At 42.8% G+C, this 20848-nt stretch overlaps 1 protein-coding gene across 4 annotated transcripts in view; it reads left to right on the plus strand.

Moving 5' to 3' along the window:
• Window positions 1-20848, plus strand: part of ptprfa (protein tyrosine phosphatase receptor type Fa) — a 147219-nt gene that overhangs the window by 34942 nt on the left and 91429 nt on the right. For all 4 annotated transcript variants that reach the window (XM_074667903.1, XM_074667904.1, XM_074667906.1 and 1 more), the window contains exons 3-4: window positions 14375-14520; window positions 20503-20644. In XM_074667903.1, the coding sequence (XP_074524004.1) occupies window positions 14375-14520; window positions 20503-20644 (288 nt within the window). The remainder of the gene's footprint in view (window positions 1-14374; window positions 14521-20502; window positions 20645-20848) is intronic.

Here is a 20848-nt window from a genome sequence, read left to right on the forward strand (position 1 = left end):
GTATTTATTTATTGAATGATATTTTTAAACAAGCTGTGTGTGGTGGGTGTGCCTAATGACTGTGATCCCTGCAGGTGGAGAGCGTAAGAGGACAGTACGGCAGCCTAGTGGGGTGGCTGACTGGGGCACACAGTCTTTAGACCTTGCAGGCGTGCACAGTCTCGAGTAGAAAGTTTTATTTAAAGTTTCTTTATTGAAAAGTTAAACCCAAAAGTCAAATAAATGTCATTATTTACTTTTTCAATCGCATCATCTAGACATTCAATCTTTTTCATCACGAACCACAAGCGTCTTAAGGAACAGTCAGCCCAGGAGTGCTTCACACGAAGGTTTAAAACAAAGGATACCGTGGACAATACAAACAGAATGCATCTCAACTGAGGGCTCATTAACTGCAACATCCATTCTCATATGCAAAACACTTGTTCGTATAAATTAAGAAAGTTATAGTTCTACATTTTTGGCATATTAAAGAAAAGCAGGTTCAACTCTCACAGCAAGGTACAGCAGCCAGCAGGGTGACTTGACTTTGTGTCCTCTGCACGTTAAAGGATAAGTTCGGTTTATACAGCTTTTACATTGTTTATAGAATGAAGTAGAACAAAATACTCACCCAGAAGGTTTTCCTGATCCAAGCAGTGCTTCGGGAGATATTTAGATCCAAAATCGTGCAGCGGACGTCCGTATAATGGGATCCATCGGGGCATAGACATCGCCGCTCCTAAAACTGCATTAATCGTCCAAAAACTCGAGTTTTTCACCAAAAGTCTGTGTCACTCCAGACAGGGCTGTGTGGCTGTACTGACCTCTGAACTGACGAAGACTTTTTTTACGTTTGCCCCTCCGCACATGCGCAGTACTCTCTGGAGAGCTGACTCCTTTTCGTCCTGTCTTTGAGGGGCAAACGTAAACAAAGTCTTTTAGTCTGCTGGGGAAGTTCTTATAGGTGGGTGCATTTATGGTTTGACCCCTACCCTAAAAAAATGCAACGAAAGGTTTCTTAATGGTTTATTGCAGTACCAGGTGTACTCAATAACATATCAAAAGTCTACCAAAATCTGACCACTAGAAAGGCAAAAGGTCAAATTTTCAAAATGGCTGCCGCCAGTCCCTAAAAATGACCAATATTCCCTCATTATTTATCTTAGACAAGTAATATTGGTGTCTAACCCTATGATCTGATGATCTATGACTAAAATATGCATATACAAATTATAGTGAAGTGATTAAAGTAGAATTATGTTTTAAGACAATCCATTGCAATCAAATATATAAAGAATATACAATAAGTCAAAATGAAAAAAAACGTTGAAAACGTCATCTCCTTTTCCCATTTGTCATAATAAGTAATGCTATAATGCATGTGGAAATTAGATTTCACTTAATTTACATTCTGGTGATTTCTGGAGATTTATTTTGATGCCAATGAGGGATCATTTTATTATTACTATATGGTACTGTGAAATTAGCCAAACAGGGCTGCCACGTGACGGCTCAGTGCCACTAGCCCCTTGTTGATGTTTATATATATATATATATTTATTTATTTACTTTCTTACATAGATTTTCATTTCCTTTTTTCCACCCCAGATTAACAGTTAGTCATCACACTCTTCTTCCCATACTGCTTGATTATGTGGATTCTCACAATTGTCAACTTGACATGGTCCACAAGCAGACATGAAAGGCAGTCCATATCTTGTACAACTGCACCATTGTGCTTGACAAGCAGTTGTGCAATTGCAGTGAACCATCTGCAGGAGGCTCTCTGGGGCAGCAGCTTGTTTTGTCATAACTGGCACAAACTGACTGTCCTCCAATTCCCATCCCCAATCCACACGATTCATGCCATTATCCATTTCAGTCCACACCATGATCTGGCAATTATATTTCATTTCAATATTTCATTGAGGACTCTGTAGGAGGGAGATGTTCTGGGGTAACAAATGCCTTTGCAGACACGATTCTCTTGCTCAGAAGATTGCAGCGCAAAGATGCAAGTGCATCTGTATTCTTGCCACCAAACATGACTGCCATTGCCTTGCTCCCAAGATCCTCTATGACAGCTTTTGCTTGATTTGGGAGTGCAAACCCACTCGCACACGTCTGGATGTTCAATTTACTATTCACGAGTTTCTGGAAAGCAGATTTCTTCCCAACCCCCAAAATGCGTGATGTTGTATCACATCCTGTGAAGGCATGAACAAACAGCAACTGACATCTCGCTGATGTCATACACTTAAGGTACTCTGGACTTAACTGAGCGAAAATAGAGGCCTCTGTTGCTCATCTTACCATAGTTCAGAAGAAGAACAAGTAAGTCTGTATCTTCCTCTATTAAGGTTGTGGGCTGATGATGTGACGCCTTGACTGCAGCCTTCACAATTCCCACATCTGCATCCCCTGGTGCAGTGATAACAATGCAGCCCTTCTTCTGCAGTTCTTCAGTGACAAGATGAATTAAAGCTGCAAGCAGCGTTAGACGGGTCCTCGGGCTCCTGCCGGTTTTCCCTCCAATGTGTCCAACAAAATGAGACGAACATTTTGGTGTTGTTTTTATCTCTCTACGACATTCCTAGCCCCAGATAGGGCTGCTTTGGTGTGCATAGTGTGGAAGTGAGCCCAATGGCTCTGAGAGAATATTATGGGATGTCGGGGAGTCAGTTGATACCATGGTAACATATCCTCTGCTATGCTGAGTGACATCACCAGCTGCATGCTTGGAATTCTAATTAGCGTGAGACGTGACGTAAGGTGATTTAGAGTGGAGAGGGGGGATTTAAGATAAATTTCTGGTGATGAAGTCCACACAGAGTCCACAATTTTACCCCAATCTGTGTCAAAAAAAATATTAGATAGTAGATTTTGTTGGGAATCCATTTTTGGCATTTTTAAAGCTGTACGAGTTATACTTTTTTCTCTAGAAGCCCAAATGCGTCACAAAACCTCTTGAAAAGTGTGGGAAATCGATTATTTATTTTAGAGAAATGTCCGAACTACTTGTCCTATAGGCCAGAATGTTGGCTTAATCTGTGTAAAAATATCTTATGATTGTAGGAAATTTTGTCAGGAATCCAACCATGTAATTTTTAAAGCTGTATGACTTTTAGTTTTTTGTCTAGAGGCCAAATGCAGCACTAGGGAGGTGCGCTCGGCCTATGACCGAGGGCACCTCCTGGATCTGGATCAACAGAAATATATATATATATATATATATATATATATATATATATATATATATATATATATACACACACACACACACACCACACACACATGTTTATGTGCATATACAGTAAATATATATAATTCTATTTTATTTTATTTTTTTATTTATACCCTTCACCTAAAACGTGTGATCCTTTCGGAGAGTTTTAATAGGGTCACACACACAATATTGGATTTCCCAATAATGTATATGTATCTCTGCAGTTTGGATAAGTCCAGTGGATTCCCAGAGCCCCATAAACATAGGGTTAGACACCATATTTACTTGTCTAGTGTATATAATAAAGGGGCTATTGGCATTTAACTGCGCTTTTGACCATCTGGGACACCAATTTGAAAATCAATCAGTCAATCTTTATTTATATAGCACCAAATCAAAACAAATGTTATTTCAAGACACTTTACAAAAACATTTACAGGTCTAGACCCATAAATGTTAATAAAATTTTATTAGCAGAAACCCAACATCAAGACAAGATAAGAAGTCTGATCTCATCTTAATCCACCATGAGTACAGGACTTTACAGCATTTAGCAAGTTACAATGGAGAGGAACAACTTCCCTTTAACAGGCAGAAACCTCGGACAGAACCAGACTCATGTTAGACACACATCTGAGGAGACTGGGGGGGTGACACACACACACACACACACACACACACACACACACACAGAAAGGGAGAGAGAGAAAGAGAAACAGACGCAGTCTGAAGTTTGGCGCTGTGGCGACATTAAGGAGAAACCAGCAGGCCATTCCCGGCAACAATCCAAAGACGTAGCAGCTGGAGTCTGACAGGAGCACAGCAGCAGGCCGTCTACTTCACCGATCCCCAGGAACCTACAAGACAAACTCAGGCCCCGTTTACACGACGCCGAAAACGGTCGATTCCGCAAACATTTCGTTGCGTTTTGGCCTTCCGTTTAGACGAGACCACGTTGCGTTTTCAGTGAAAACGCAAACTTTTGAAAACGCTCCCCAGAGTGGAAAGATCTGAATCCGCTCTTCCATCCAGCTTCGTGTAAACACAGAGCGGAGCGTCTCAGGGTGAAACGCTGACGTCACCGCATGCACACTCGCAGTTTCAGGTGAAGGCTCCACGCTCAGCCATATTTCCAGTTGAGCAAGTAGGTGGCGGTAATGCGCGTTATGGTTGGATTGCCGACCGTCTCACACAACAAAACGGCAGAAAAAGAAAGAACAGAAGAAGTGACTTCTCCTGGAGTCGTATCAACGCGGATCGTTTTAACGCCGTCCTCATGTAAATGCAGGTGGCTTTTGAAAACGCAAAAGAAGAATGGTTGCGGGAGTCTCCGTGTAAACGGGGCCTCAGATCCTCCCAGAGAGGTGTATGGTCAGTAACTATAACAGGACATTAAGTCTAGAAGTTAGACTGACAGAAAAAGAGGGAAACTGGAGCCCTGTGTGTCAGTTCCCCCCAGCAGTCTTAACCTATAGCAGCATGACTAAGAGCTGGTTCAGACCTGATCCAGCTCTAACTGTAAGCTTTATCAAAAAGGAAAGTTTGAAGTCTACTCTTAAAGGAAAATAACACCTTTCTAGAGGTCAAATTTTGGTAGACTTTTAGTATGTTATTATGGACATCTAATCCTACAAAAAACTGTTGAAAAAGCTTTTGTTGCAATTTTTTAGGGGTAAGGTGCTTTTTTTCATATCTGAACTCGCCTATTAGTCCCAAGGAGTTGTGGCAGGAGCTCTGCCATAAACTGTGTTGGGTTGCCTTTCTCAGTTTTTTCTGGTAAGCTGGTAATTCTTACATTCGAGCGCCTGGATCGGCTCTAGAGATCAATAAGCTTAAGCTTAGTTGATTTGTTCGTCTCCATTAGCTCGGCACACTGCTTCTCAAGCTCTGTTATGTGGGACTTGTGGTTAGCTGCACATCCCTCTAGGTCACTGGTGCGCGCAGTATGGTCAGCCAGGGAAGTCTGGACTTGGTAGAGCTTTGAGTCCAGTGTATTGAATCTGTCCTCGTCCAGCTTCCTGCTGGCTGTCAGGATATTAGCCAGCATGAGCTGTGAGTGGTTAGAGTCAGTACAGTTGGATTCGGTTTTCGACATGCTAGCTAGCTCAGAGTGAGTGCTAGCACTGGCGACGATTTCTTTGGGAGAAACGGCTTTGCCGTCTTTCTTGAAGTTCAGCTTGGAGCTTGGAGTTTTCCCCTTAAGCGTGTTTCTGCTCGAGGTGCTCATGGTACACGGTTTACAGGTCAAGTGTTAAAATTATGCTAGCTTTAGTGCAGATGTGGCGGAGCCTCTCAGAAATGCGTCTACTCCATACGGTGCTCAGGAGCGCCCCCCATGATTTATTCAGTCTTTATACATAATAAATAAGTTTTACAAGAAAGCCATTTTACACAAACCAAAATTTCTGAGAACCCCCCCCAAAGTTCTTGCATTTAGTATTGACTGAAAAGGCACAAGCGGACGCAGGATGCTCACCTAGGCCAAGCCAACAAGCCCCATGTGATTGACATGTGGATCTTTGTTACTAAGAACAATCAAGCTTTGTGTCCTTAGTACCCATGGTGCACAGCAAGTGATGATTCTTTCTCTCAATCAATGGACTGCAGTGTTTCTAGCTCCTCCTTCTGGATCAGAATATCTGGCACTGTATGTCGTGGGATGTCGGGTGTGAATTGCCTTAGGTCATGTCACAGTATCTCAACCAGGCTGAAGTCAGGACTCTGACTGGGCCACTTCAGCAGGTGTATTTTCTTCCCATGAAGCCATTCTGTCGTTGATTTACTTCTTAGCCTTGCATTCTCCTGGTAAATTTCTTGATAAACATGTAAATTTGTTTTCTGTTGATGATAGCAATCTGTCCAGGCCCTAAGGCAGCTTCAAACCATGTTGCCCCTCCACTGTACTTCAGAGCTGGTATGTGGTTTTGATGTTGGTGTGCTGTGCCTCTTTTCTCCTCACATGTTGTTGTGGCTCCTTCCAAACAACTCAGCTTTGGTTTTATCTGTTCACGGATCATTTTGTCTGTAGTGCTGTGGAGCATCCAGCTAATGTCTTCCTCTGTTGTGTCCTCCCATGAACTATACTCTTGTTTTGTGTTTAATGTATGATATGAATATCTTATCTTAAATCAAGAGCATTTTTAATTGATTTGAGAGCAGTATTTTATTGATTTAATGCTCAGATTTTGTGATATGGTCTCTCAAAACTCTGCTCTTGCACCAAAATTTGCGCGTGCTCAAACTGTGTCCTCGTGCTCAGTTATAATGCTGCGCGTGCTCAAACTGTGTCCTCGTGCTCAGTTATAATGCTGCGCGTGCTCAAACTGTGTCCTTGCGCTTGGATATAATGCTGCGCATGCTCAAACTGTGTCCTTGCGCTTGGATATAATGCTGCGTGTGCTCAAACTGTGTCCTTGTGCTCAGTTATAATGCTGCGCGTGCTCAAACTGTCTCCTCGTGCTCAGTTATAATGCTGCGCGTGCTCAAACTGTCTCCTCGTGCTCAGTTATAATGCTGCGCAAGCTCAAACTGTCTCCTTGCGCTTGGATATAATGCTGCGTGTGCTCAAACTGTCTCCTTGCGCTTGATATAATGCTGCTCGCGCAGACTTCCTGCTCACACTCTGGTTCTTCCTCTCGCGCTGAGGTAATATTTGCTCACAGATTTCTGTCTGTGCTCTAAAATTTTTAGTGAATCAACCAATAGAAGGCTGACTAGTATTGACCAATTAGATTATCCCTGTTTGTTTATGGGTGTGTTTGCTGTTGTTCATGGAGCGTCACATACGGGCGGGCACTCTTTCAACCTGGTTTACCACCCCCTGACCTCCAGGGCTGTAATAAATGTGATTTCTTTAATTTTTTTGTCCACTGTTAAAATCAAATATCATTCAATAAATACACGAGCACCCGTGTTTTTAACTGAAATAGCTATATTGTATACTCATAGCTGCATGACACAGTGCTCTATGCGGTGTGCTGGTGGAGAAAACAGTGTCACCATCATGAATAATCTGATTGGTCAATACTAGTCCGCCTTCTATTGGTTGATTCACAAAAAATTTTGAGCGCAGACAGAGATCTGTGAGCAAAAATTCCCTCAGCGCGAGAGGAAGAACCGGAGTGTGAGCACAGGAAACCTGCGCGAGCAGCATTATAACTGAGCACGAGGAGACAGTTTGAGCACGCGCAGCATTATAACTGAGCACGAGGAGACAGTTTGAGCACGCGCAGCATTATAACTGAGCACGAGGACACAGTTTGAGCACGCGCAGCATTATAACTGAACACGAGGAGACAGTTTGAGCATGTGCAGAGCAAATTTTAGCACAAGAGCAGAGTTTTGAGAGACAATATCACAAAATCTGAGCATGAAATCAATAAAATACTGCGTTCAAATCAATAAAAAATGCTCTTGATTTAAGATAGGATATTCATTCCATATTTATGTGCCTTAGATTGAGTCTGTCAATCGTTTTCAAGTTCGGACTGGGCGAAGTTCCCCGTGGTGAGTCAAATTAAGCAGCATGCTCCACTCCAGGTGGTGACCTTCCGTCATTTCCTTTAAGTTTCGGGTTTGCAATCATACCATGTAGGGTGGCAGTAGCTCAGTCAGAAGGGACCTGGTTCATTTCCCGGCATGGACCAAGATTGGAAATTGGGCTCATAGCTTGAAATGTGTAAGCGTACCTTCCTGAGCACTGTTGAGGTGTCCTTGAGCAAGGCACCACAGCCCCAACTGCTCTGTGTTGTACGTTGCTTTGGACAAAAGCATCTGCTCAGTGAAACTGTAAAATCTAGATGTGTGTGGAGAAGTTCATTCATTTCTGTAGTTTACTTCAAAACAGTACACAAAAAAACTAAAATCTTATCAAGTGTGCTTGTCTTAATTTATTAATTTATCTTATTATACTCAATATGAGCCACATTCACTCGGTCAGTCCAGAAAAATGTCTTTTTTTAAGTTATTGAAAGACTAAATGAGGTCTGAATTACTGTAACAAGTAAAAATTTGCCAATGGAACAAGAGACATTTGCCAGAAAATTTGCCTGAAACTAGAGTAATGTCTCAATACAAGAAACTTTTCTCTTGTTCCATTGGCAATTTTTTTTTAACTTGTTAAAAGGAATTCAGACCTCATTTTGTCTTTAAATAACTTGGCACGAGACATTTTTCAGGTGAATATGGCTCAGATTAGGTCTAAAAAGACATTTTCCCCCAAAATAAGACAAAAACACTTGGTAAGATTTCAGGTTTTTGCATTGTAAACTCATATATCCTTTAGCTTCAGCATACACAGAGTGAAGTACCCTGAACATTTATCTTTAACAGTGAAGATTAGGGCTCACAACTAATGAAGACCCACCCAAATTTCAGTTTCTTAAAAGGTTAGAATTCAGTGAAAAGTTGAATATTGCAAATTGATATTCACTTTGATGAGATCATGAACTGAAACATCTCAAAAGTTTTCCTGAGTCTTTAAATGATCTCTGAGTCTGGTTCAGTCAGAGACAGTCATGGTTCTGACAGCTGACTGACAGTCATCCAGAACACAGCTGTCATAGCTGGCCCCGCTGCTGTAACAAGGCAAGGGAAACAGTAAAAAATAAAGACAGTCAATTTAAGGGTACATCATACCACTGTTGCTCATAAACACGACATAAAGAATTCAACATGTCCCAAAAGGAGTACTGTACCAGTGGCGTGGTGTGGGGATTTTTTTTGAGGAAGCAAAGTGAGACAAAGCCTCTAATCTAATCTCTAATACTGTGATTTGATTGGTTTGAGGCCAAAGACAGGGTGGCTTCCCTTAACACAGTCTTGGCCAATCACAGGTGAGCAGTGTCATGACCACAGCCTCATCTGATTGGTTAATCATTTTTGTGTTTTTCACTAAGGGACGCCAACTCTGCTTGGCCTTCTTGCAGACAACAGCGTGCAGTATCATATTTTCACCCCGCATTCCCCACAGAACATTTAGGAGGGCGCTGTTTTACACAACGTAAAATGCTCAATAACTAGAGGAGAGAAATAAGGAAGAGATGACAGTGACAAAACACAGAAGAAGTATTGTAACGGTTAAAAAGGAGTATTTTCATTAAAACACAGCTACAGGCTAAAAAAAGAGATGAAGCATGGCTTCCCTTGGCCTCCAGGAGAAAACGCCACTGCTCCAAACCCTCCCCCCCACTCACCACCTCACTCATCCACCCGTCCACTCATTCGAAGGTGTGGTGAATCACTGGTTCTTAGAAGTTCCCCTTCCAAAACAAATCACATTCATAAACACATAAACCCAACTGCATACACATGTTAGACCCATATACACAGACACATACACACAAATATGCAAATGCACAAACTTGCCTATGTTATGCATAGTTTAACAGTCATGACAAGAATAAGCCATTTAGCAGCCTTTAAAATTTACTTGACTCTGTTTCCATAATTCCATACCCTTCAATAATGTTTTTTTCTATAAGTTGTTTTAAGTTGATGGACATTTTTACTCATTTTTGTTTGTTCATCCAGACCATTCCACAATTTCACCCCACAGACAGAAATGCACAGAAATAAAGCAGGGTTAGAAAAGAAAAAAAAAAAAAAGGGGAAAGGACAGAATCACATTTTCACATTTGTGTTTGCACCCCAGGAGTTTCTGAGCATGATCTATGTTGGGTCATCTTTCTTAAATTTAAACCCAGAGGTGAGAGAGTCCCCCCCCCCCCCCCCCCCCCCAAACTGGACTGCGGTGCCTCTTTTAACCCCCCTCATATGGTTCCACACTAATCCATCCGTTTGCGGCCTGTGGGAAAAAGACTAAGGCCCTGCCTATCACAATGTGTCCGGGTCGTCACACAGTCACCTACCTTCTCCACAAAGAGGGTCAGACAGTAAAGGTTCCTGCTAAAGGGTTAGGTTCACAGAGAGCTGGATCCAAGCAAAGACCTGGAAAAAGGAGTGGAAGAAGAAAGTGAGGAAGAAAAGATGAACTAGAAACAGGGGTATCCTCAGCCTGGAGAGGACTGTCTGAAAAACCCACTCACTGACTTTACAAGGAGTGGACTGAGTCTGGAGTCAGAGCATTAGGAGCCACAGACAGTAAAAGAGTTTAACTACGACAATCCCATTCCTCGAGTCAGACCACTCCTGAACCAGAGACCACGTCAGAAGAGTCTGACACCTAGTTCACACAGGAAGCGCCGCATGCGGAACAGAGGCACATGGTGCTTGGCTGTTCACACATGAAGCGTTGTCTGCTGTGCTGTGTGTGTGTGTGATCAGACATCGACTCAGCTCGGCAGTGATCGGACATGTCCGTCTGCTCTGTCCAAACTAGGCTTGTCACGATACTGGATTTTTAACTTCGATACGATATTTTGAAAAATATTGATTTTTGATACGATTTTCGATACCACGCAACCAGGGCTTGACATTAACATTTTTGCTCACCAGCCACTGTGGCTAGTTGTTATCCAAAGTTACTAGCCACTCAGCATTTTCACTAGCCACAATTTTGTTGTTGGATAATTATGTTTAATATGATGAAAGCAGACAAAAACATGCTAAAGTTTACTTGAACTAGATTTACAACCTTTTTAAATGTGAATGACCTCTGTTTACACTTAAATCAAGACTACATAAATGTTTCACCCCATTATCAGGTATTCAGCTCTGAAACGGTTGTGCTCCTTTAATATGAGAACATGCAGACAATTAAGACAAAGTAATTAAAGGGGGAATTTATTATTGCATTGAATGAAAAAAATGTCTGCTTCAGTAATAAACTAAGTACCATACTGTCTGGACTATGTCACTTCGTAGTATAATTATACATTTTTTTAAAGTCGTATCAATCAAAAGAAAAAAATGCGTCATGAAGACAAAAACAGCAGATATAAGTCACACTGGACCACAAGTTTCATTTATTTAGAATGATTTTGTTTGTTAACAGTATTTCCAGATTGAACTTTTTACATATAACTGTGATAAATGTTTGTACATTAGGAGGTTTAAAAATTGTTCCTTCAGCTCCTCGTATCTGTGACCAGTTTCTCTTCTCTCCACGCACTCCTCTCCTCCTCTCCTCTCCTCTCCTCCTCTCCTCTCCTCTCCTCTCCTCTCCTCTCCTCTCCTCTCCTCTCCTCTCCTTTCCTCTCCTCTCCTCTCCTCTCCTCTCCTCTCCTCTCCTCTCCTCCTCCTCTGCTCTCCTCCTCTCCTCCTCCCCTCTCCTCTCCTCTCCTCTCCTCCTCTCCTCTCCTCTCCTCTCCTCTCCTCTCCTCTCCTCTCCTCTCCTCTCCTCTCCTCCCCTGCTCTAGGTGAGTGTTGCTGGTGAGATCGATGCAGTGTGAGTTTAAATGAGCTCCATCCGATGAACGTCCTCACTTTTAAAAAGTTACAGGAGTTTTGGAGCTAGTTTGTGACTTAAACCCCGGGATCTGTTTCCAATAGAGAGCCAGAAAGACGTGAGTGAAGTTTTAAATCACGTTATCAGGCGCTAAACACCGGGAGCTGTCAGGCTGTCCAAGACGGAGGCTCGAGACAAGCGCGTGAATGAGCAAACACTGTGGGCAGGCAGTGCTCATGGGAGTTGTAGTGTCGTAGTCTCATATTGCAATGGGTTTAGTATTTCAGATGCCGTTTCAGAAAACTACAATTAAATAATTCAACCCGCCAAAGTGACTAGTAGGAGTGACGGTGTTACCCGCCACAGCTGGAATCCAGTGTAAGCTAACGTCTTTCTCTCGCTCTCTCTCAACTACGAGGCAGGACTCAGGGAGGGAGGGGCTGCATGCACTCTGTGTGCGCTCTGTGTGTATGTTTTGACGCCAGCACATGTCTAACCAGGGAAAGATGTTGAGTAACGATCTATCGATACTAGGGGAACTTTATATCGAATCGTTTGCTAAATTTCAGGATCGATATTTACCGATAAAATGATACTTTTGACAACACTAGTCCAAACTCTATAACTGGCGCTTCTGCGCGCGCGTGCTGTGTGAAAAATTACATCAGTTAACCCCAGCGCAGATCCGAAACTGCTGTGCGCGGCGCGGACATCCTGTGTGAACCTTGAGTGACCTGGGCTAAGGAGACAAAGAACTGGACTCTAGAACAGTGGTCCAAAGTCTTCTTTTCAGATGAAAATCATCTTCTCTTATGTTTGTCAATCAAGGACCCAGAGTCTGGAGAAAGAGTGGAGAGGCCCGGGGCTCTAATTTCGTAGACCAGGCGCAAGCGCAGGTGCACCTGCCCTGCGCTGGCCTTCGCCGTGCGGACAGGGCGAGAGGCACAGTCAAGGTGCAGAGGAGCGCAGAGGAGCGCAGAGGAGCGCCGAGGAGCGCTTCCACGCCTCCCTCCCCGCAAATGGGAGAGAGGGAGGAGAAAAGCCGTAAGTGGGTTTAACACAGCCGAGTGCTGTTTTCACCAATCAAATGAGCGCCTCTCCTCGCCTTTAAATGCCCTGCGGCCGAGGCGCAGCGTCTGATTGGTCTGAGTGATCCCCAGCACTGCGGAGAGAGTGCTGGTAGCGGAGAAAACGGTCAGAGCCGCTGACCCTGCAGCAGGAAATGGACAGCGGGGCGCATTAGAGGACACGAAGCGCGTCACCTTGTGGGCCAGCTCCTGGGACAGATTTAATCTGTTCCTTTGTCATTAATAGGAGAACAAAATGAAGAGACAGTTACACAGCTGGCTTATCCATTCAGAATACTTTTGATCCACCTGCACTCCTGGTTTGTCATCACCAAGCAGAGCCTTTGGTGATATACTGTATACTCTCCCAGTGTCTCCACCTCATCCTCCTTACAATAATGTACTCCATCTTTTTAGATCAGGTTAAAAATAAAGACTAAAACAGAGAAATATGGGAAATCACAAGTAAATCCTGAGTGACAAACATTTATTTTGTCTCTTTTTTTCTTCCTCTTTTCTCTCCCTCTTTTCTTTGAATTAAATGAAATGAGAGAACCAGATATATACTCAGTATCAGATGTTAAGGCTGTTTATTGTTTAATTGTAAGATGTGCATCAAACTTCCAGCTGCCGTCAGGTTAACTTTCCATTATGACAAACGGCTTTAATCTGACATCAGATGTGACGGGACAGTTAATATAGATATAAATGTATATGCTGGTTCAGACAGTTACATTAAATAGTGATTGCTGTGATTGTTTATTGCATTAAAATGTGCCTGACACTCTGGAAACCTGCTTCTGAGGCTTTGATGACATGTGCGCACATGTGCGCCTGTCACCAAATTACAGCTGCGTGGGGTACGCTCCGCCTTGCGGCGAGGATAGACCAGGTTGGAGCTGGCGAGCTTTCAGCGCACTTTTTTGGCACGAAATTGTCACTGCGCCAACATGAATCTGCTGACACCTCCCCCTGGTGCGCCGTCAACTCCCCCTGGCGCGCCGTCACACCCATCTCTGCGCAGGCGGTCTACCAAATTGTCAAATTGGCAGCGCACGGTGGTGCGCCGGGCGAAATTAGCTGCCCAGGCTGCGCCAGGCTTGCGCCCCCTGCGCTGCACCACAAAATTAGAGCCCCCAGAGTCCAAGCTGCTTGAAGACGAGAGTAAATTTTCCACAGCTGGTGATGTTTTGGGGGGTCAGTCATCTGCTGTGTTGGTCCCCTGTGGTTTCTCAAGTCCAGAGTCAACGCAGAAAGCTTTAGAGTATTTCATGCTTCATCTGCTAATGAGTTTCATGGAGGTTTCCTTTTCCAGCCAACTTGGCTCCTGCCCACAGCACCAAAGGAACTAAAACCTAGTTCAGTCATCACAATTAAACAATGAGATGCCGAAATATTTTACTCTGAGTGGACTGAATCAGTATCATTTATGAAATCTACTTTTTGAATTGAACTACTGAAATAAATTCACTTCTGCGCTTTGATCTGATTCACTGATATACACCTGTTTTTCAACAACATATTTCTGATGAGCGTACTCTCTCTAAAAGTGGATTCAGAGTTTTTAATAAATTATGCTCTTTGAATATCCTTCATTATAATCAACCTCTTGGTTTTTGTTGCTAAAATGGTGAGAAATCCATTCATCAGGAAAAGAGTTATTCTGATCACTGCAGCAGACAGAGGGCTACACTCCTCTGATCTCTCCTCTTTTCTCACCTTTACCTTTGTCTTCCTGTCACACCACCTTAGGCATGCCTAACTTCATAAAAACCCCTGATGACCAGACGGGGATTTCAGGTGGAGTGGCCTCGTTTGTATGCCAGGCTTTGGGTGACCCCAGACCTCGCATCACCTGGATGAAGAAAGGGAAGAAAGTCAGCTCTCAGCGCTTTGAGGTACATGACGACACGTGATTAAATGTTCAAATGCTCTTCTTTGTCCTCCGTGGCCTCATCGCTCGTCAGTTGATTTTTTTTCTATACAGACACAGCTGGAGAGAAGGTATGATGAAAACAAACATGCTCAGGTGGAGATCATATTCTATGATCAACACTCTTTTTTTACATGGTCCGTGTCTGAGAGGCAACTCCTGGCTCACTGTGGCTAACAGTGGCTGTTTTCCAAACCACCTACATGTGACATGTGAGTGTAGTATGTAGCGAAGCGGAGCTACAGATGGTGTTTTCTTTTCTTCATTATTAATATACAAAACAAGCTATTGGCAGATCTCGGCCTTCTAGTTATTTTGTTTATCACATCACACAGAATCATCATTCTTGATTTCTAATCTTACACCAAAAGTTATATTGTTTACTGAAAATAAATCTGAAAGGGATTTTATTTCCTACAGCTGATGTAAAAACCACTTCTATATAAAGTGAATTAGTGGTTTATATGGGCTTTAATGAATTTGTAGAAGTAAACTCCTCTTTTATGACTGGAAATGACAGAATATACAGGTGTTTCTTTCTCATCACTTCACTTCTATCTCACAGACCGTCTAACATTGGTGTTGTGTTGTAATTGTAATGCTGATTAATTCCAGTAGATGGCAGTAATTCACCTGCCACCCGCATTGACAAACAGCCTTTAGCCCAGTGCATTGTGGGAAACAGTATGCCAGGTAGCCTGGTCCGTTGCATACTGAGAAATTTTCCTGGATCAGTAGGACATCCAGGGATTTTTAGTATACTGCAGATTTTGTAGGTTTTCACATTCTACCTACTGCAGACTGAAATTCAGCCAAAACAGTAGGCACTGCTGGACTAGTATGAGGTCTGGAAAACAGCCACAGTCTAAGTGGAATATAACTGCAGTACCAAGAAGGCTCCACAGAGTGGAGCCTCCTGTCTGTGGTGGTCAGATAAGACCCTTGGTGAATCTCAAAGCTCCAAAGTTTCATCCTCACTTCCCCCACTTAGTGTGTCTTAGTCCCTCCCAGCTGAGATGATGAAGAGATGATGGGAAACGAAGAGAGGAGAGAGGAATCAAGGAGATATTTTTTCCATGAGTTGTCTTTTAGTGATGATCTGGATCATCTGTCAGTCAGCTCTAACAGCTGTTTGTGGCTCAATCCCAAACCGCCCCCTACGCACTCTCCCTACACACTAACCCTCCGTTTGCGCATTCTTTTGGAGGGTCCGCCACATTAAGGGCCGTCCCAAACCACGTAGTGCGGAGGGGGAGTGGACCATTCAGCCTTTCAACAGCGAGCCTGCATCGATGCACACTTTTGACGACTTTTACAGGAAGTGCAACGGAGAAATAGAATATAGGTGCCACATGTGTAAAATATGTTCCCCACACCTCTATCACACTAACAGAAACTCACAAGAAGCGTGGTTTAAAAAGATTAAACGAAACGAGCATCCTTACTCTTCGCTGACGTTTGATTTGACCATGCAGCCCTGGCACCTAAAATGTGAGCAGTTTGCAGTATTAATTCATTTGTTCAATTGGAAATTTCAGATGGTGATAGCATTAATAGACATGTTGGATCACTTCAAATTATTGTCATTTTAACGGCTTCAGATTTTAGTTTTTGTTAAGAAGAAAAAAAAATGAGACAGACAGTGCGGCTCCAAAATGAGAATGAGTCTCATTTCACACACACACGAGGCATGTGAGGAGGTATCTGCCCTATCCCAATCAAATCCACGTGTTTCACTGTTATCTCTGTGTCAATCTAAGTGTATTTTGGAAACATACAGCTCTTATCAACCCTAAACAGCAATATAGCGACTCGCAATCTGTGCCTCAGCGTAACATCCATACACGGGAGCGTCTTTATGTTTCCATGGCAACGAGGTTTTCCGTTTTCCTGTGAAGTGAAGAGGGCCTCCCATTCCTGCCCTAATGTTTATACCCTCCCCCTTCAATTAACGTGCCCTCCACAGCTAGGAGTGTGACTTCATTTGAAGTGACACTCGGTAGTGAAGGAGTAGTGTGTGGGTGGTGGTTTGGGATTGAGTCTGTGTGTCTGCACATGTGCGCTGTAATAACTCTGATCAAACAGAAACACTACCAGAGCTTTGTCTGTTCCTGTAAGCTGTTTGACATTCTGTTTGTTCTGTGTGCCGTAAGTAGCAAACAGATCACTTCACTGATAAAATGCTTCATTTATTAGATTATTTATTAATCATTTAGCCTTTATCTAATGACATCTGATGGTGAGCTCTGAAACTTATCAATATAACCTGTTTTTTGTGTCTTAGGAACACTGGATATTAGTTATTCATTAGGTATCAGGGAAAATAGAAATTGTGTTACTCTTTACCAGGTGCGGTGTGATGGGTGGGCCCTGGCTCACCAACTTTTCAGCACGTCCACTGTCAGGATCCACAGGAGCAGGAAAAAAAAGGAAGAGGAACAAGTTCTAGATTAAACAAAATGTCTTCATTTTAACTAAACTCAAAAAATCAAAAACTCCAAAGCCAAAAATCTCTAGAAAGCTTACACAAGGAAACACAGACGTAATCAGGAGATGGGGTACAACACACAGCACGACAGCGTACGCGGACAATGAACTGTCAAAGAACTGAAGAAAAACAGAGACCACATGGACAGGGGAGCGATCAAACCACAGGTGTGAAACAAGACACAGGAGAAACACGAGGGGCAATCACACAGGAGGAAAACACAAGGAGAACTAAGGCCATGTCCACACGTAGTCGAGAAACCGCATGTGTTTTTCTACATCCATGCCTCTCATCCGCACAAAAATGCAGCTTTACGTCACTAGAAACTATGTTTTCTGAAAAGCCCCGGAAAATGGAAGATTTTGGGAAACTTTGGGTTCACTGTCTCATGAAGACGCCAGTGTTGGGTTCTTAGATGTCACAGCTGGATGACCGGGGCTCATTCTGATTGACCGGCACAGGTTTCACGTCTGGAAAACACGGACAAATATGGGTTTGGCGTGCCTTGAGCTGCAAATTTCAAATCAAATGAGGGGGAGGGATGTTTGTTTTTGAAAATGCCTGGCTACCTGTAACCTTGCAGAGCAGACGGACCTGCCTGATTCAGTTTCTGAACTCCTGCAGGTCCATCTTGAAAGGCTCCAATGACCAACGATTTTACTCAGCTAAATTCTGACCGGCCCAATCAGGGAAGAGAGGCGGGAGCTGTGGGCGCAGACGTGACAACAGCAGACATTTGTACTTGTCAGCGTTCCTTTGATTCTTAAGTTAAATTCATAAAAACTGAAGCTGTCGTCTAACACCTTTTCTACAGCTGTTTCTCGTGATTCAGTAGTTGTTCATCTATTGTTTCTCAGGAGCATCGGCTCACATAAGCTACGTCATACCGTGGCTTGATGTGGATTGGTCCGTGGTGAGTGTGTTGATCAGAACGGTCGTCCAATCACCAGCTGTGGATTTTTTTTAAAGTCCCACCTCTGAAAACAAATCAGAAGAGCTGCTACCCAGATGGACTAGTGAAATATTTCTGTGGTGGATGTATGAAACTGTCCGTTTGGCGTGTCAGGTTAGGCTACCTGTGGACATGGCCGAAACCAACACAGGCAGCAACAAAGTGAACATGAAACACAAGAGAAAACACACAAGAACAACTAAGATTTTCACAGAAAACACAAGAAACACAAATAACCACAGAAAGACCCAAAATACACAAGAAAATCCAGACTATGAACTCAAAAGACAAACCAAGGACCATCCAAAGACCTCACAGTTCACCCTAAACTTTAATATGTTTAAAGGGAAAAGTGAAATTTTGTCATTTCAAGTTTGTTTGGGAGGTGTTAGATGCCCTGTCTCTATAAAATGAGCTAGTTTGGCAGTCCATTTAGCCTGTTGGAAAGAAAATAAAGACTAGTTTAAAGTTGTGAAACATTTTGCCTTATGGGCACAACTAGAGAATGATTTTGGGCAAGGCTGTGTATCTTTTTGATCTTTATTTAACTGTAGTTAATGTCCCCGCTCTCACAGCCTGTAGACAATAGAAAGGCGTAGCTGTGCAGCTGGCTGCTGTGTTAGAGTGAATTTCATTGGTCAGTGCCATGGAGAGGGATTGCAGGCAGATCAGTCTGATGCACAAAAACATTATACAAAGGCAAATAAAAAGGGAGCAAAGGCAACCAAGTCCACTTCAAGATGTCACTTAATATGGCAGCTCAGAAAGTAGCCCTATGTCGTGGAGGAGAGAGGAGAGAGGAGAGAGGAGAGAGGAGAGAGGAGAGAGGAGAGCGGAGTTCACTGCTTTAAGATTCACCCTAAGAGAGAGCTCTCAGCGATGACCAGTTGCTGTGTTGTGGTTGACGTCGATCTGGATAACTTTCTGTGTCATTTTTTTGGATTGTTGAATATTACAGTTTTTCTCCTTTGGTTTGGCTCATTTCATGAAACAGAAATGACATTCTCAAAATAACATGGACAAACCTCCAAACTACTGTTCACAGCATAATTCAAGTTATTAATGTCATCATACTGCAAATGCCTTTGTTCATTTTTGCAAAAGACAAAGTACAGGTAGCCTACAGTTAGCACAGTTAGCCTAGATTTAGCACAATTTCCAAGTGAATCAATCTCGTTGATCTAAACTGACTGTTGATCTGCAGTCTCTTCAAAACATATCAGCGTCATTTCATTGTACGAGTCACTTCATGCACAAATAGTCTGTTCAACTGTCAAACTAAGTCAGCAACATAACATTAAAACTATGTATGAATCTCTTGGAACATTCGATAAATTGATTGAAATTGAAAGTCAGGTGAGACTAGAACTGGAAGGATGAGTTTTACACATCTTAGAAGTCCAGATGACAGGTTTTGTCTATGGTTGTGAAAATACGCTGTGATGTGATTAAGAATCTGTGGCCAGACTGACGGCAGCGTGTGATTGGTCAGGAGGGTAAGGATGCTGGCCTGGAGAGGGAGGGTGAGGACAGCGACCAGTGAAGAAGTGTTAGTTGTGAAACTCCAGCTTTATTGACAGCCCTGTAGCTACATATGTTTGTCTTTGTTTTCTGTTTATGTGTTTATATTCCAGTATTTTGGGCTTTCTACATTTTCTTTTTTCCCCTGATGTATGGAAGTTACTGTATGTGTGTGAATAACAAAGGTTACAATTTCCTTGGCAGTATAAGTGCAATGTGGGATGTCAAACTATGGAGGCTACTCTTACAGTAAAATCTTTTTTTCCCTTTTTTTTATATCCAGTTTTATATATACGTGTATTCTGCTAGTTACTATACTGTAAGAGTACAGTGACTTTTGTCAATGAAGGACTGGGCTAAGACTGAGAGCTGGACATGAGGGATATTTCAGTGTTCCTCGGTCATAGTGACAAAACATCTAAATGTTTTTACTTACACAATGCCAAAGGGACGATGCTTTTCGGGGGTACTGACTGTTTTTATTTGACAGAAATTTGGTTTTGACACATAATTAAACTGTATTGAGAGAGATATGAGCTTTTTGCAGGTGATCCATGGTGTTCTGCTGATCAATCCAGGTTATTTTGAGCCAAAGCACCAAGAGTGTTGGTGTCTGTTTTCAAAAAATGAGTCAAAGCAACTTGGAAGGATCTTTGCATTTTTTTAGTGGCACTGACTTTTTGTTTAGGAAAGGAATTTAGCTTTGAGGTGTGAGTGAACGGTTTTGGTAGATATGCACTTTTGCAGGTGAGCTATGGTGTTGTGCTGAACTGAGAGCCTGTTTTGCCAAATGATCTTAGAGTTTTGAGAATGTAATTTCTGTTTCAAGAAATGAGCCAAACCAATGGAGAAAAACTGTAAAGCGAGCACGTTTGATTCCTCCAATACTGCCTAAACCTTCTAAAGTTTATACGGTATAAAGAGCTGAGCTTGCTGAAGGGATAGCGAGCTGAGTGTGTGATATGAAGAACCGTTTCTCTCCACAGGTGATTGAGTTTGATGACAGCTCAGGCTCAGTGCTGCGTATCCAGCCTTTGAGGACACACCGGGATGAAGCCATCTACGAGTGCACAGCAACCAACAACGTGGGAGAGATTAACACCAGCGCCAAGCTCACTGTGCTGGAGGGTAAGACCTCCGTCTGTACCTCCTCTACTTTGGTTTTTAGGAAGAAAAACAGCCTCTCTATTACTCACAGCATGAAGAAGAACAGCTGTACCCGTTACTGGAGCCAACATGCACAGACAATGTTTCCCACAGATCCTGACTCACTCTTCAAGGCTTTATTCCAAACCTTCTTCAGGTTACATGAACGAGATGAAGACATCAGAC

Source organism: Halichoeres trimaculatus, unplaced genomic scaffold (assembly GCF_033239565.1).
Source record: "Halichoeres trimaculatus isolate MK-OKI-2021-1 unplaced genomic scaffold, fHalTri1.1 fHalTri1_scaffold_4, whole genome shotgun sequence".
In the NCBI taxonomy this organism is placed as follows: domain Eukaryota; kingdom Metazoa; phylum Chordata; class Actinopteri; order Labriformes; family Labridae; genus Halichoeres; species Halichoeres trimaculatus.